Source organism: Pongo pygmaeus, chromosome 7 (assembly GCF_028885625.2).
Source record: "Pongo pygmaeus isolate AG05252 chromosome 7, NHGRI_mPonPyg2-v2.0_pri, whole genome shotgun sequence".
Lineage (NCBI taxonomy): Eukaryota > Metazoa > Chordata > Mammalia > Primates > Hominidae > Pongo > Pongo pygmaeus.
Window position 1 is genome coordinate 3,058,843 of NC_072380.2, and position 15,802 is coordinate 3,074,644.

A 15,802-nucleotide genomic window follows, 5' to 3' on the forward strand; every position below is an offset into this window, starting at 1 on the left:
ATATTTCGAATCTTAAATCGGATGACATATTTTTTACTTCAAGAGAAAATACAAGTAAGTGTTAGAATAACTTGACCCAGGATCTAATGAATGTCCAACCCTTCTCCAAATTCAGGCTATACAACTACATGTCAGGAAAGTTTGCATGGCCACTGGAAGTTTAATTCGTACTGTTATAAGCCAATATTCAATTTTTCCCTACCTTTTATTCTTAGTCAGTGCTTCATTTATTTTCAGAGAGTGATTAAAATGAGAGCAATACACAGGAAACAAGGCTGGGGATGAAAACGCATTTCTTACCCTGGCAGAGTGGCGTGGGAGAGTCCCACTGGTACATGCCAAGGGGGTTTCGTCTACAGGTTGCGTTGCTGTGGCCGACCATTCGGTATCCAGGCTTGCAAAAATAATGCACTTTGCTTCCAACCGCTCCTGCAGTCCTGTTTAGAATACCCCCGTTCTTCAGGGGGTGGGTCAAACTGCAGTAAGGTGCTGTGGGCAGACACACACACAAATAAGTCAACAAGCAAACAGATGGCCAGTGCCATTGCCTTTGTGAGAGTCTATAAATGAATGACTTCTGATTTCCAAAAGGTAGGAAATGAGCACCAGTATGTAAGTTTGTTCTAAAGAGCATTCCAAAACTAGAGAGTCTAAGAGGCAAGTCTCTTACTCTGAAGTTGAGATCATCTGCAGCTTTGAGTCAATGTGAAGCTAGGATTCTGACTATGGTATTGTGAGAAACATCAGGAGTATCCAATCTTTTGGCTTCCCTGGGCCACACTGGAAGAAGAATTGTCTTGGGCCACATATAAAACATACTAACACTAATGATAGCTAAGGAGCTATAGAAGAAACTGCAGAAAAAATCTTATAATGTTTTAAGAAAGTTTACAAATTTGTGTTGGGCTGTGTTCAAAGTCACCCTGGGCTGTATGCAGCCCACAGGCTGCAGGTTGACTTGGTCTAGAAGGATCATTTTGAATGACCTCATTCACCTCTCTAAAGCAGGTTACTTACTTAAATAAGCAAATCTGTCACCAGGATAAGAGTGATAGGGTACTGCACAAGGCATCATATTTGAAACAAAAATATTCTCCATGTTTTTTTAAGTATTGTTAAAATGCAGAAAGCAGAAATATATAACATTTTCTTAATCAAGGCCATTAACTTTTTTCCTTGTGGCTGTTCAGTGAAACTTCTGGACTGCACAATGACGTAGATATTAACCTTTTTTAACATATCGGATTTGAATGAAATCTTTGAAGAAAATGCATTCTCTTGAGTCAATAACAATCTCACAATAGCTTTAATCATCCCTCTTTGTAAGGAGACATTTTAAAACTAGAGACGGGCATTTGCTAAAATAATAGTTTTACTCACACAGAATGTCACATTTCTATGGCTAAAAGTCTCTGCATCTTATTTACACATTTAGACAAAGAAACTTGCTTCATCCACACAAGGAGAGGTCACTACTACACAAAATCCTAGGAACTCACTTCAGATGAATTTAAACAATACAACAGAGAAGGTCGTCAAGAACTGGGAACTCTCAGTTTCTTTTTAAAGAATTTTAGATCTTCCACTTCCCTCTGGGGCTTCCATATAAAAGCACACACATGCAGGTCTGAATGCTTAACATTGCTCCTTTCCTTGGAAATACATTCAGAAGAAACTTTCTGAAGGTTTTCTATCATAGTGGTGCCCAGAAGCAACATCTATGTGTCTGGCCTCAGCTGTCAACCATGTTCCTACGAGAAGTGTCCTCAGAGAATATTCTCAGCTGGGTGAGCCTCTGAAGTACCATTTCCTTTTTTTATGGGCTGATTTTTCTTAAGTGAAAATCCACTATCATAAGAATCTCTTGATTCACAGCTCCATTGGCCACACCATTTTCTACCTCCAGTTATTTCTAGACCAAATTCTTCTAAGTTTTGAATGAACCAAAATACTTAGTTTAGACAAAGTATGAGTACAATCAGGCACCCTGAATACCAATGGCTTGGAATCACTGTGCTAGTAAAAAAAAAAAAAAAAAAAGTTAATAAAAAATAGAAGGAACAATCAGACTGTAGATTCCTCTCCAAAGTCATAGATAAGTTAAATAAAGTTTGCAGGAAGTGAGACCATGAGGCTCGTTGGGTGTCACCTGTGCTTTATGACCCAGCTCCATTTGTTAAGAGAGAGAATTTGCAGGATGAGCATCTAACTCTAAATGGATTCCAATAAGGCTCCATTTTCTTTTACTGTGTTTCTTCGACCGCCAGGCCCTCAAAATACCTCTTCTTTCCTAAGTCACTTAGAATAGGACATGAAGGGCCCCAAAGGGGAAACCACAGCACAGAATACACAGAGAGACTGGAGCAGGGGGCCCGCCAGCCCAACTCCTGGCTGCGGGAAGAGGAATTCAGAGGAGCAGGGCCCAGTCCTTCCACTCTGCGGGTGCAGCCTTGGAAAAGCTGGGATATAGAATGAAAAGTCTAATGGGTACCCAGGTAAGAGAAGACTGGGACAGGTGGATATTCTGGAATTTTGTTGTGAATGCCAAACCAGTCTGTACTTTTGACCCGCCCAGTATGGAAGCTTTCATTTGCTTCTCATAGTACCGAAAGGACATTGCTAATTCAGCCTGCACTTAGCACAGTTTATGGAATTGTCCAGAACCACTGTTCGACAGGAATTTCTTTGTCTTTTTTAACTCAGATTTCAATTATGGTGATTCATTATATTGCTTTTATGCCTGAATGATCAAGAGTTACGTGCATAGGGCAAATACATGTTGGGGATGCAATGTGTGGTCATGTGACCATATTATGGGCTAGAGTTCCCTTGGCCACATCTTAATATTTTAGGGACATTTTCATTTAATCAATGCTCAAAAATTACTGATGCTGACCTAGCAGAGATCACTGAGTCATCAATTCTAAGTAAAAAGCTGTGAGATAGATAGATAAAGAATATTTTACATTCACATATGACACATACGGGTCTATCTGCCTCTCTTTCTCTCTTTCTCTCTCCACTTAAACAACATAAAATTGTGTAGTCTTCTTCTCCCAATACAGTTTAACAATGAGGCTCTTCTTGTGGTATGACAACAAATGAAAATACCTTTTGAAAGACATAGAGATCATTGTTCTCACAATTGAAGGTATAATCATATCACCAGGCTACTAAGAATTTCTTTGCAGGTAAAACAAGATAAATTATGTTCATCATGATTTTCTCTGTGCTGACCATGTTTGCACATTGGAAAAATTCAAACACCTTTAAGAGTCTGGCTATCTATTTTTTGGAACAAGGAGTTTGCTGAATGCAAATCACATCATTGCATCGATGTCTTTGTAGCAAAGGTCTGAGTATATTTTATTAAACCTTCCAGAGGAAGAATGTCTGAATTTCTTGCCTGTTATCCTCACATCAAGGGCCTTTCAAAATCTTGATGCTTTTTACCATTTTGTATGTCTACCAGCCAGAGTGAGCTGAAACCTTATTCTTAAAACGCTGTTTTAAGACTGTTTCCTGTTTTTCCCTTTGGACGCTCCTAGTCCCTAAAGATGTAAAACACCAACACAGTAATAAACAATCCTCCGTCAGCATGTATCGTTCACTTCCCATACACAATGAGCATCTTTCATGGGAAAACATAACTTGAAAGTTGTCAAGGGTATTGCTGAGTGAGATTTTGAGAAAAGTTTAGATTTTCTGCTTAGTAATTGAAATGTGCTCAGGAATTAAGAGTCTGCCTACTGCTTCTGTAGGAAAGTTTAAAGAATAGTGTGGTCAGATCCTATTGATGATTGTATACAGGATTTAATGTCTAATAAATATATTGACTGATTTGATCAATTTGTTACTAATTGATTTAGTTAATATAAATCACTGCTGGCAGAGAATGATTAAAGTATATAGAGAAGGGGCAAAATAATTTACATTTTGACAAGGAAATATATATATTAAACATATATTTATTATGTATATGCTTATTTGTACAAATATATATATATACACATATATGTGGTGTGAATCATACATAAAGAGACCTGCAGATAGATACAAAAACATAACTATTAATAGTAAGAGATTATCATCACTTATGCAATTAATAGAAATACAATTATCTTTTCCTATTTGTTTCCTTACCATTTAAACATATTTTAAAATTAATTTTGATTATATTAGTTTATCTTTTGGAAAATGTCTTTGCTTTCTATAATATGAATTTCAGCAGTTTGTAATTTTAACAATAAAATTCTAAATATTAAGCAACAAATTTCCTAATGTAGTTTAGAGGAATCATTCAGAATAATTCCCCATCACATATTTCTATTGTAGTTAATTATTAATCTTTAAGAATTAGGATTATATTGTAAATTTCTACTTAAATTGTTTTATTCAATGAAAATCACCTGTTTTAAAATACTTTTATATAAAATCTAAACCTCATTTACTTACCTGCGTAGCGAATCTTGAATCCTTTTTTACTGGTGGCATGGTCAGTGGACCAGCGGAGATATAACTGATTACTCCTGCTTGTAAAATTTGATTGTTCAGTATGATTCCCACTTAAGACTACTAGCAGAGGACTTTGCCCAGAAGAACCTAAGTGAAACAGAAAAACAAAAACATTCAGAGATGAGTGAGCACCTACAAAATGCATACTAGGTTTAGCTTTTGATTACACTGGAGACTACGTGTGCAATACACAGATATAATTATTACAAAAGTGGACAACAAATTCGAAATGGCTATAGTGACAGATAGATTTTCTGAAAAAAATAAGACAATAATGTACAAAAAGAATTTCAGGTGCATATGCTATTAATGGCGTCATATTTAAATAAGCTTTATCTATAAAACAGCAGTAATTGAAAAAAATGAAAGTAATATGTATTGTTGTTAGTATTTACAATATTGTACTTATACAGGAAGACAGAAACTTTCATGTAATACTAGTGGAAGTGTAAAGTAGTAGAATCACTTTGGAGGGCTATTTGGTAATATCCAGTAAAATTGAAGGTTTAATTATATTTCTATGAACCCTAGCACATGTGCGCAAGTATTATTTATATAGTGAACATGTGTATTCTAACACTATTTCTCATGGTAAATTTTAGATCAAACTAGTAATTTGGAGTTTTAAAAAAAGAATTGAAGATTCCATGAAAAAGAATTAGATTCATACAGCATTAAAATTAACAAACTAGAAATACACATATCCACATAAGTAATTCTTAATATAACAGATTACTAAAAATATATATTTAGAGATAAATATAATAGGATAACAATTATATAAAAAATAAAAAAATGCAATACATAAAATGTGTATATGTAGATGACAGATAAATAATTATAAAACATGCATAACCATGACCCACGCAACTCCAACTTCAGAATACTAACTTCCTCTAGGAGAGGCACAAGTGGAATTGGATATGGGTGAAGCTTCTGAATTTACCTGTACACATTGCTTCTTTATAAGATGAGGGCCTAAAGTAAATTTGAAAAAGCCCTGAAATTAGTATCTAGTTTTTTCATTTTTCACTTGTCTATGGTATTTGAAATTGTTTAAAAACAACAAAGTTAACACTGAATGTATAGGTAAGAAAAGAAAGCACAGTGGAGGGTCACCCGGCATTGCCCTCATCACCATAACCCAAAGCCATTTATCAGGAGAAATTGCTTCATGGCAATGGGGCTTGCCAATGATGCTACTCTGTTAATGAGCTCAGCATTATCTCATAGTCTTAAAAGTGTTCATGGTGTTTTGCATTTCACAGTTCACTCCTAGGGATCACATTATGGACTGGGAGAATGCAGCCCTCATTGTGGTTCATAATACAAACGCTATGAAGTAAAGTGACACCTGTCTTTGTCGTTATACATAAAATTTTATTTGTGCAAAGATACAGAGAAACCACACTCCACTCACTGTGTAACTCCCAATTGGAGCAGTTCTCATGATTTTTTTCAAGTAAGACTGTTATGGACTAGACTGGGTCCCCCTGAAATTTACACATTGAAGTCCTATGAAGCCCTAACCCTCAGGACTTGGAAATGTGACTTTAAAGAGAGAGAGGGAGGGTCCCTAAAGACATAACTAAGGTTAAACAAGGTAGTATGGGTAGGTCCTGATCTAATATAACTGATGTCTTTCTAAGAAAAGGAGATTAAGACACAGGCACACCCTGAGCGGGGGCCACATCTCCAAGCCTGGGAGGGAGGCTTGGAGGAGAGTCCCGCCCTGCTGACCCCTTCCACTTAAAGGTTCAGCATCTAGAATTGTGAGAACATAAATTTCTGTTGAGGCTAGGCGTGGTAGCTTACACCTGTAATCCCAGCACTTTGGGAGATAGAGGCAAGTGGATCACCTGAGGTCAGAAGTTTGAGACCAGCCTGGCCAATACGGTGAAACCCCATCTTTACTAAAAATACAAAAAATTAGCTGGGCATGGTGGCAGACACCTGTAATCCCAGCTACTCAGGAGGTTGAGGCAGGAAAATTGCTTGAACCCAGGAGGTGGAGGTTGCAGTGAGCTGAGGTTGTGCCATTGCACTCCAGCCTAGGCAACAAGAGCAAAATTCTGTCTCAAAAAAAAAAAAAAAATCTGTTGAAGGCACTCAATTTATGGCACTTTGTCATGGCAGCCCTAGGAAAGAAATATGAAACAAACAAACAAAAAACTACAACTCAAAACTAGCATATTAAATAATTGGGCAACGCTGACTTTGGTCAGAGAGGAGGATGAGAAGAAATGATATTAATAGTTGTCACTATGAAAAATGTCATGGCTAAATTTCCTGGGAGATGCCCTGCAAAAGAGTGGCTGGTATTTCACAATCAAAGACAAAGCGTGTTTGGTATGTTGGTTTGCTTGTTGGTGTTTAAAAGGATAATGTATATTCTGAGATAAAATGCCACTGGGAAATTAATTAACCTGAATTTATATTTTGAAATGTCATTTTTAATGACAGAACTCAAGAGTAAAGTTGTAGGGTTTTTTTTTTTTTTTTTTTTTTTTGAGACAGAGTTTTGCTCTGTCTCCCAGGCTGGAGTGCAATGGTACAATCTCGGCTCTCTGCAACCTTTGCCTCCCAGGCTGAAATGATTCTCTTGCCTCAGCCTCCTGAGTCGCTGGGATTACAGGCACCTGCCACCGTGCCCAGCTAACTTTTGTATTTTTTAGCAGAGACAGGGTTTCACCATATTGGCCAGGCTGGTCTTGAACTCCTGACCTCAGGTGATCCATTCACCTCGGTCTCCTAAAGTGCTGGGATTACAGGCGTGAACCACCAAGCCTGGCAGTTTTAGGTGTTCTTAATCCAGCATCTGAACCCTCATTATGTTCTATCTGTTCTCTTCGTCTAAAATGTAACTAACTTTCTAGAAGGACTAGTCTTTAAAAGCACACATTCAAATTGGCATGTGCAGAAAACCAGCACAGCAGTAAAGGAAGGTATCCATTTCTGTTACCAAAATGGAAACTAAGTATTCCACCAGTGTACACTGTAATTTTAATTTTGACAGTCTTCTCAATTGAGTTTCATAATGATTAAAACACTGTGTTTTAAAAAGTATTATGGGGTATCCACTACTTAAGCCATAGAGAGTAACATACTCTTGAGATAATAAAGTTTAAAATCAATATATTCAACATGTTTTTTGGTCAACCTATGAACTATAAAAGAGCCTGTCTTACAAAAAAAAAAAAAGACAGAGAGAGACAGAGAGATACGAACATGACATTTACTGCAACAAAAATGTCATCGCTTAAAAACATATTCATATAAAACTCTGACCTTTCACTTTGTAGAAAAAACTTTAAGACCAGACAACCCTAGTCACTGATCTCTGATAATTTTGACAGCAAGTATTATGCTATTGCCTCTAATATATTTTGCCTGTTGTTTATAATGGCTATCTGTCCAAATTTGTAGGAGATCAAATTGCAAGCCATGAGTGCATAAATTATTGATAAATATTTAGCTCCTGAAAGTAAGAGACTTAAAAGCATGGCCAGTATATTTCGATTCAACTACTGTGAAACAAAAGAACATGCATAAGTTCAAAATAATTATTTAAATATACTTTTATGTCCTTTGTAGGGATATATATGTCTACATATACACAAACAGAAACACAGACATACAGCCTGTGAGGCTGGATGCTCTACATTTTAATTTTTGTAGAATACCCAATAGGCCTCAAGTAGAGTTTACCTCTCTTCTTCCACAATAAGAGAAACCCCATTTTTATACTTGCCTAATGAGTTACTTCTCTCTACTCTACAGATTAAAGAAAAAGTTGTAAATAATGTATGTTTGTTTTAATATACACATTTAAAAAGCCATGCTCTGAAAATGAAAATATTGCTCTCCAGTCCTGTTTCTATATATAAAAATGTGAGTTTAATTTCCAGTTTATTAATTCATTTTTGAAAATACATTAATTGATTCAGTGATGTCTATCCATACAAGCAATTTGATTCACCAACTCAGTAAAATGAATACAAACACACATCAAATCCGTTAGAATATTTTTTTCACTGAATTGATTGTTATTTATCTGAACTCAATGACAAATCTTTCAAAGTATGTGAAAACCCTGTTATTATGTACAGCCATAATTGTATCTGGTCTAATTTTCGGGGCTATGACAGTTTCACACAAAGAGAAATATTAACATTCCTTCATTTCAAATTGACGATTCAACCACATATTACTTTTAATCATATCACTGTTAAAATTTTCACTGAAATGGCAAAAAAATCATAAGACTATTGTTGAAAACAGTATTGCATGCGTTCAGTTAACCATATTTCACTATTTCAAAGAATCACACTTGAAAAACTCCTGTAGCATTTATCATCTAGAAATCTCTGTGAGCCATGATTTTTACATATTTCTAGTAAAATAATTATTTAGATGACAAAAATACCTCTAGGCCTAAGTTTCCTAAAATATCTTGTGAATTGATATTACATATAGGAGAGAGAGAAAGAGTTATTGAGATCATCTTCTCTAAATAACCGTGTTAAAAAATCAAATAATGGTTAAAGAAAATTTGGTATATTTTCAGGGTATATTCCTAAGCATTCTAACTGTTTGAAAAGTGACAGTGTTAACAATCGTATGGTTTGGCTGTGTCCCCTCCCAAATCTCTTCTTGAATTGTAACTCCCACAATTCCCACATATCGTGGGACAAATCTGGTGGAAGGTAATTGAATTATGTGGGTGGGTCTTTCCCATGCTGTTCTCCTGATAGTGAGTAAGTCCCACAAAATCTGATGGTTTTAAAAATGGGATTTTTCCCTGCACAAGTTCTCTCTCACGTGCGTGCGCCCACTCTTTCTCTCTCTGTCTCTCTCATGCCTGCCACCATCCATGTAAAATGTGACTTGCTCCTCCTTGCCTTCCTCCATGATTGTGAGGTCTCCCCAGCCATGCAGAACTGTAAGTCCATTAAATCTCTTTTTCTTCCTAGTCTTGGGTATGTCTTTATCAGCAGCAAGAAAATAGACTAATACAGTACAACAATCATATGGTAATGTTTTACAGACTGCTTCATCTCTTGAGAATGCACAACCCCAAACTAGTTTATTTTTTGTTTGCTTTGGGAAAACATAAGTTAACTCAAGAATATATTCAAGTCTTTATGTTACTAAAACATTGTAAAAGTGTTTTCATCAATGATGCCGAGGTCACTGGTATACAAAGATTAAAGACACTTACCATCAAACACTTCCAGTGCATCAAATTGCTTTTCACTTTGAAATGTGTCCACAAAGATGGTAATGTTGTAGTTTGGTTCCACTTTAATACTCCAAGAGCAAGTCTGGGAGTTAAAATAATTACCCGGATACCCTGGGCTGAGAATGACTCCCGATGATCCAGTCCGGACTTCATTTGCTGGGCATTGTGCTGGAGAGAAAAGTACCAGCAAAAGTTTGCTTTAATAAAATGATTCCAACTTCAATAGGATAGTTTCTATCCCTGTATAAACAAGCCAATGAAAGGAAAAAGCAATCTTATTGAGCTCTGGCCAAATTTAATACCGGATGCAAACACAGAGGGAGGGTAACACTGAATAATCATGAGAATTGTGCATCTTTCTCTTTGCAGTTCTCTCCACTCAGCCTGCACACTCCTTCGGCCCCTGCATCTCCCACACACCTTAATTTGGGGCAGGTGCATCATGGATTTCATCATACAATGCAAGATTTCCTAACTCTACTACAAAGAAGAACCTCACCATTTCAAAAGAGTATTACAGAAATATGGTGAAATGTTATGCAATAAGAAAAGAAAACTCATATTTATTTTGGCTTTAAATATACAGTAGCCCCCCCTTATCCCTGGGGATACATTCCAAGAGCCCTAGTGATGCCTGATGCTGCAGATGGTCCAGAATCCTATGTCGTTTCTGGTGCAATCACATCATACAGGGCAATGGATATGCTGGACAAAGCTGGGATTCATGTCCTGGGTGAGACATAGCCCGGGGATGATGACAGATTTCATCAGGCTATTCAGAACAGTGCAAAATTTTAAATGTGTTGTTATTTCTGGATTTTTTCATTTAATATTTTCAGACTGTGCTTGATCACAGGTAACTGAAATTGCAGGAAGGGAAACCTCGGATCGGGGGTGGGGGGGAACTACTGTACTTAGCATAGTAATATTTAAACGTTCGATGTGATTGCTCGGGACCCTGGGAAGAGGAAGAATTAGAGACCTGGTCTCAATCCCATATGGGACACCTCAGCAGGAGCCCTGATTCCTAAGGGATGAATTAATTGTAAATGTATCATGAAGATACTATGGATATATCGTATCTTTTCTCCTCTTGCTTTTTAAAAAATTATTATTCAACTACTTCCAGTTTAATCAACATAAAAATAATCTGCAGAAATCTGGACACGCAAAACACTAGTCTCCTAATTAGTAATTTCTCTCATCACTAAATTATCTTCCAGAAACAGTTTGTGTATAAAACTATTAAGGGAAATTTTTTTCTATTATTGGTAATGGTTCATAAATAAAAAAGGTATATCAAAATTACTTGTAGGTGTTGAGAATTCTATAGTTAATCACCTTTTCCTTAATGAAAAAGAACTTTTGTTAAATTTATTTATTGAGTTATCGACTTTTAATTAGTTAAATGTGTGCTATTTATACATACATTTCAAGATAGAAACTTGTCAAACAGATGAGCGAAGCTTATGATATGTGTTTTTATTCAAGTAACTGCCTTTTGAAAAGAAATTTATTTCCTATTTTCTTCCATTTATCTTAGCATTCTAATTAAGATATATTTTAAAATATAGAAAATGTTTAGACATAAGACCACCGATCATAAAACATTTCATAGAACTCTTTAAATAACATGTATTTTAGGTGAGATTTTAAAAATATTTACAATGATAAATTAATGGCAATAATATAAACTAAAATAATCCTAATCAGAACACACAGATTGAAACAACTGAGTTAAAGGTCTAATTTTCTTCTGTGATGGGGACCGTATCACTTTGTAAAATACACGCTGCCCATTCAAAGTTAATGTGATATTTTAAGAAAGAAAAAATAATGAAATTAGGGTTCGTGCCTGTGTACATCTGTGCAGACTAGGACCTCAAGTTTTAGAAGCTCCACACACCTGCCTTGACTTTGCAATAACAACCAGGGCTTTTCTTGGCTCTGACATGTAAGCACAGAGTAATAATAGCTTCCCCTCAGGGTTCTAATTAGAGCCAATATATGCAATTTTTTTTTTAATCTAAAGTGCTACGTGGGCAGAAACTGTTGTAAGGACTAGGGATGATTACACCACATGCCTACCTTTTCATAACTGTTAGGGACAAACCGCCCCAAAAAGTTTCTTGGTACTGCCGACACTCCCCGCAAGCCCCTCTGTACTGCCCACCTCTCCCCTTAATGCCCTGCAACTCTTCTCTATGCCGTTCACCCTTCCCCCAAGCCTCTTTACATTTCTAAGCCTTATCCAAGCGCTGCAGTGAAGCCAGCAGACTTCACTCATCAGACGTTACTACAATAAGCAAACCCCAATTACAAACCATCCAGACCACACAGAGGGAGGTCGTGGGGAGCATAAACAAACTTTACCTACACCCTCCTGTAAGTTCCTTCATCTAGCTGCTGCCATAAATGTCACAAGATACTATATGGCAAAGTTAACCAACAAACAACTCCAGGGTCCCTCTCCCCTATATAAACCCCTCATTTTGTAAGCTCAGGGCTGCCTCTTCTCTCTGTGGTGGAGCAGCCGGCAGGTGCAACAAACTTACTCACCTGACTTTGGGTCTATTCATCCTTTCTCTAGTCTGACCTTATACTAACACAAAAATGCTACCAGAGGGCGTTTCAGTTTGTGGGATTACACTTGAAAAATAGTTAGCCAATCTCTCTACCCTGTATTTTTATGAGGACTGAGATTTTATAACTGCAGCTATAGTTATCAGATGACATTGGAACTTCAGGCCATCTGGAAGTAAGAAACCTTTACTGAGTTGCTAAAATCCATCTGAAAACCTCTTCGCACTTCCTGGGGTTTGATAGCAGTGCAGTGATCTAACCCAGAAGCAGCATTTTAAGCATAGCCATTCTTATTCCCTTCATAATTGAAATGCTGATTTTGTTTCTTAGGGAAGACAAAATGAAAATATAAGCAACTTGTTATATAATTCCCACTAGTTTACAGAGGACTCTCAGTTTCTACAATTCTCTCCGACCTAAAGAGATAGGAGATAATTTGTAGAGCATTTGTACCATTTTTCATTTGTATCATTTATCATTTGTATCATTTTTCTTACAATACTTAGCAATACTTTTTTCAGTCATACATATTGTTTTCAAAATTCATTTGGGTTTTTTTGGTATTTTGAGGTTTGGTTTTGTTTTTTAATTTGTTTGTTTGTTTGAGACAGGGTCTCACTCTGTCACCCAAGCCAGGCTGGAGTGCAGTGGCAGGATCACGGCTCACTGCAGCTTTGACCTCCCAGGCTCAAGCAATCCTCCCACGTCAGCCGCTTGAGTAGCTGGGACTACAGGCGCACGCCACCCCTCCTGGCTAATTTTTGTATTTTTATTTTAGAGATGGTGTTTTGCCATGTTGCCCAGGCTGGTCTCCAACTCCTGGGCTCAAGCAATCCTTCCACCTCAGCCTCCACCGTGCTCTGCCTAAGAGGCATTTGGATGTGTTTGCCCATGAGCGAAAGTGGTTTGTTTTCTTGTGTTTCTTCTGCTCTTTCATATGGAACCACTGCTTCTGCTCAGTGTTATAAACTATTGCTTGGAGCAATACCCACTTGGAGTGGGAGGGCTTAAAGGGACTGCAGTGTGGTCCTATAGCTGAGACATTTATTTCTTAGCAGCAATCACACATTAGAAAACAACTGTGTCTCCACTTGGGAATCTGGGAAACCTCTCACCATAGGGGAGCACCTGCCTAGAGCACCTGTCAAAAACACACGCGAAAGCTTGCCTCTCTCAGACATCACCTGCGCTTTGAGCTATGATCCTTCTGCGCAACGTTAGTGCCCCAGATTGTTTTTAAAGAAAAATAAAATGTGAGGCTTAAAACCCAAAGCATCTTATTCAATGCATCTCAGGCCTTCAGCAAAAGTAATAGGAGATGAGGATTAGTACTCTAGGATTAACAGCATAAATTGGGATTTATGAGTAACTAAGATTATTCTTAAAAGCACCTACAGGTATGACAGAATTGGAGAAGGTGAGCCCTCTGTGAACTAGGGAAAAGGCTGCCCCAGGGCCCTTGTGACGCCTGCTATTATCCAGCACACACAGAAGGAAGCCGGAGCTGGGCAGCGGTGGTTTTTATGTCGCCTCCATCTGCTGCTTTCGAATGGTCATTATCAGAAGGTCATTGAATCTCCTTAATGTTCACTGAAAATGTATGGTGTTTTTTTTTTCTAAAGAAATGAATATTCTAAAAACTATTGAAGGATCCCCCATGGTCCACAGGATGAAGAAACATGATGTTGAAGACCTCTGAAGTCAGGTCCTAGTTTAGGTTTCCAGCCTGATTTAATTTACTACCTCTTCCCCCAAAACACCCTGAGAGCAGGCAGTAGGAAGCCATCTCCTCCTTTCTCCTCGGCGCCACACCCTCCTTTGTGTTTCCAAACCTTTGTTATTAATTCTCTTCACTTTTTGAAATGCTTCTCTTTCCTTAACAGGAGAAAAGCCACTCCTGTGATGTCTCTTACTCAGGTTTTTCTACATTAAGATGAGTGTCTAGCACAGTAATATCTCCATATAAGGCTGACTTTTTTTTTTTTTTTTTTTTTTTGAGACGGAGTCCAGCTCTGACGCCCAGGCTGGAGTGCAGTGGCATGATCTCAGCTCCCTGCAAGCTCCACCTCCCGGGTTCACGCCATTCTCCTGCCTCAGCCTCTGGAGTAGCTGGGACTATAGGCACCTGCCACCACGCCTGGCTAATTTTTTTTGTATTTTTAGTAGAGATGGGTTTTCACTGTGTTAGCCAGGATGGTCTCGATCTCCTGACCTTGTGATCCGCTCCCCTCAGCCTCCCAAAGTACTGGGATTACAGGCATGAGCCACCACGCCCGACCAATGCTGACTTTCAAAGAACAATGCACTCTCCTTGTTTCCCTAAAATGACATGATCTCAGTTCACTGCAACCTCCACATCTGGGGTTCAAGCGATTCTCCAGTCCCAGCCTCCAGAGCAGCTGGGATTACAGACGCCTGCCACCACATCTGGCTAATTTTTGTATTTTTAGTAGAGACAGGGTTTCACCATGTTGGCCAGGCTGGTCTCAAACTCCTGACCTCAGGTGATCCTCCTGCCTTGGCCTCCCAAAGTGCTGGGATGGTGATAAGTTTCAAAGCACAATTTCTAAAAGTGTGTTTATGACATTTGAAGAAGACAGACTAATAGCTAATATAATTTTTCTGAAGAATTTATTGGGAGATGGGCCCCCGCTTGAGCACAATCGAATCAATCAAATAGTAGAAAAGTACTTAAAGAAAGATGATAATTAAGTGCTTCCGTGATTAAGGATTTGGTAAAAGACATCTAGGGTCCTACATCCTGTTCGTTTTTAAATGATGAGTTGTTTAGAGAATGACAGCTAAGATCGCTCTCCGTTTGTTTTAAACAAATTGACTTGTGACTTGAAAGAGAAGAGAACTAGGTTATCCTGTGTGCTTCCTGAGGCGTGGAGCGGGGCGTGGGAACCTTCAGCATGAGTAAAAGTTGGAAAATTTTGTCTGCAGAATGCTCACTGTAACTGTCTGCGACAACTGAGGAAATTTAGAGAATAACGCTCATGTTGCGTTGATTTAGACATCTGCCACTTAAAGATGGGGACAGGCTGTGAGAAATGCATCTTTAAGGGCTCATGTCATCATGCAAAGATAACAGCATGCACTTCTGAGGCAGGCCAGTCTCCCTAACGCAGGCCTCCGTAACAACTGTTTCCGTACTAATGGAGTGTTTCCATTAAATATTAAAAGCTGAAAGAGCCAGTGCCTTTATATAAAGCCTGGTACGGAGTGTTTCAGTTAAATATTAAAAGCTGAAAGAGCCAGCGCCTTTATACAAAGCCTGGTAGGTAACAAAGAGTTTTCCCTAGGCTTCTCCTGGGCCTTGAAGCATGACAAGGTAACAAAGGAATTCTTAACAGGACCCTTTTAGAATTCAACAAGTTTTATTAGCAGTCTGAAGAAACTCCCCAGGCCTCCACAAACAAGTTTATTGGGGTCTAAAGGAGCTCCCCAAACCTTTGTGAT

The 15,802-nt window shown here is 38.0% G+C and overlaps 1 protein-coding gene across 1 annotated transcript in view; it reads right to left on the minus strand.

Moving 5' to 3' along the window:
* The window catches only part of CSMD1 (CUB and Sushi multiple domains 1), a 2,090,911-nt gene that overhangs the window by 146,448 nt on the left and 1,928,661 nt on the right, over positions 1-15,802 (minus strand). Inside the window, exons 47-49 of the mRNA XM_054498773.1 lie at positions 9,737-9,925; positions 4,456-4,602; positions 301-489 (exon numbers count right to left, since the gene is read on the minus strand). Coding sequence (XP_054354748.1) covers positions 301-489; positions 4,456-4,602; positions 9,737-9,925 — 525 coding nt within the window. The remainder of the gene's footprint in view (positions 1-300; positions 490-4,455; positions 4,603-9,736; positions 9,926-15,802) is intronic.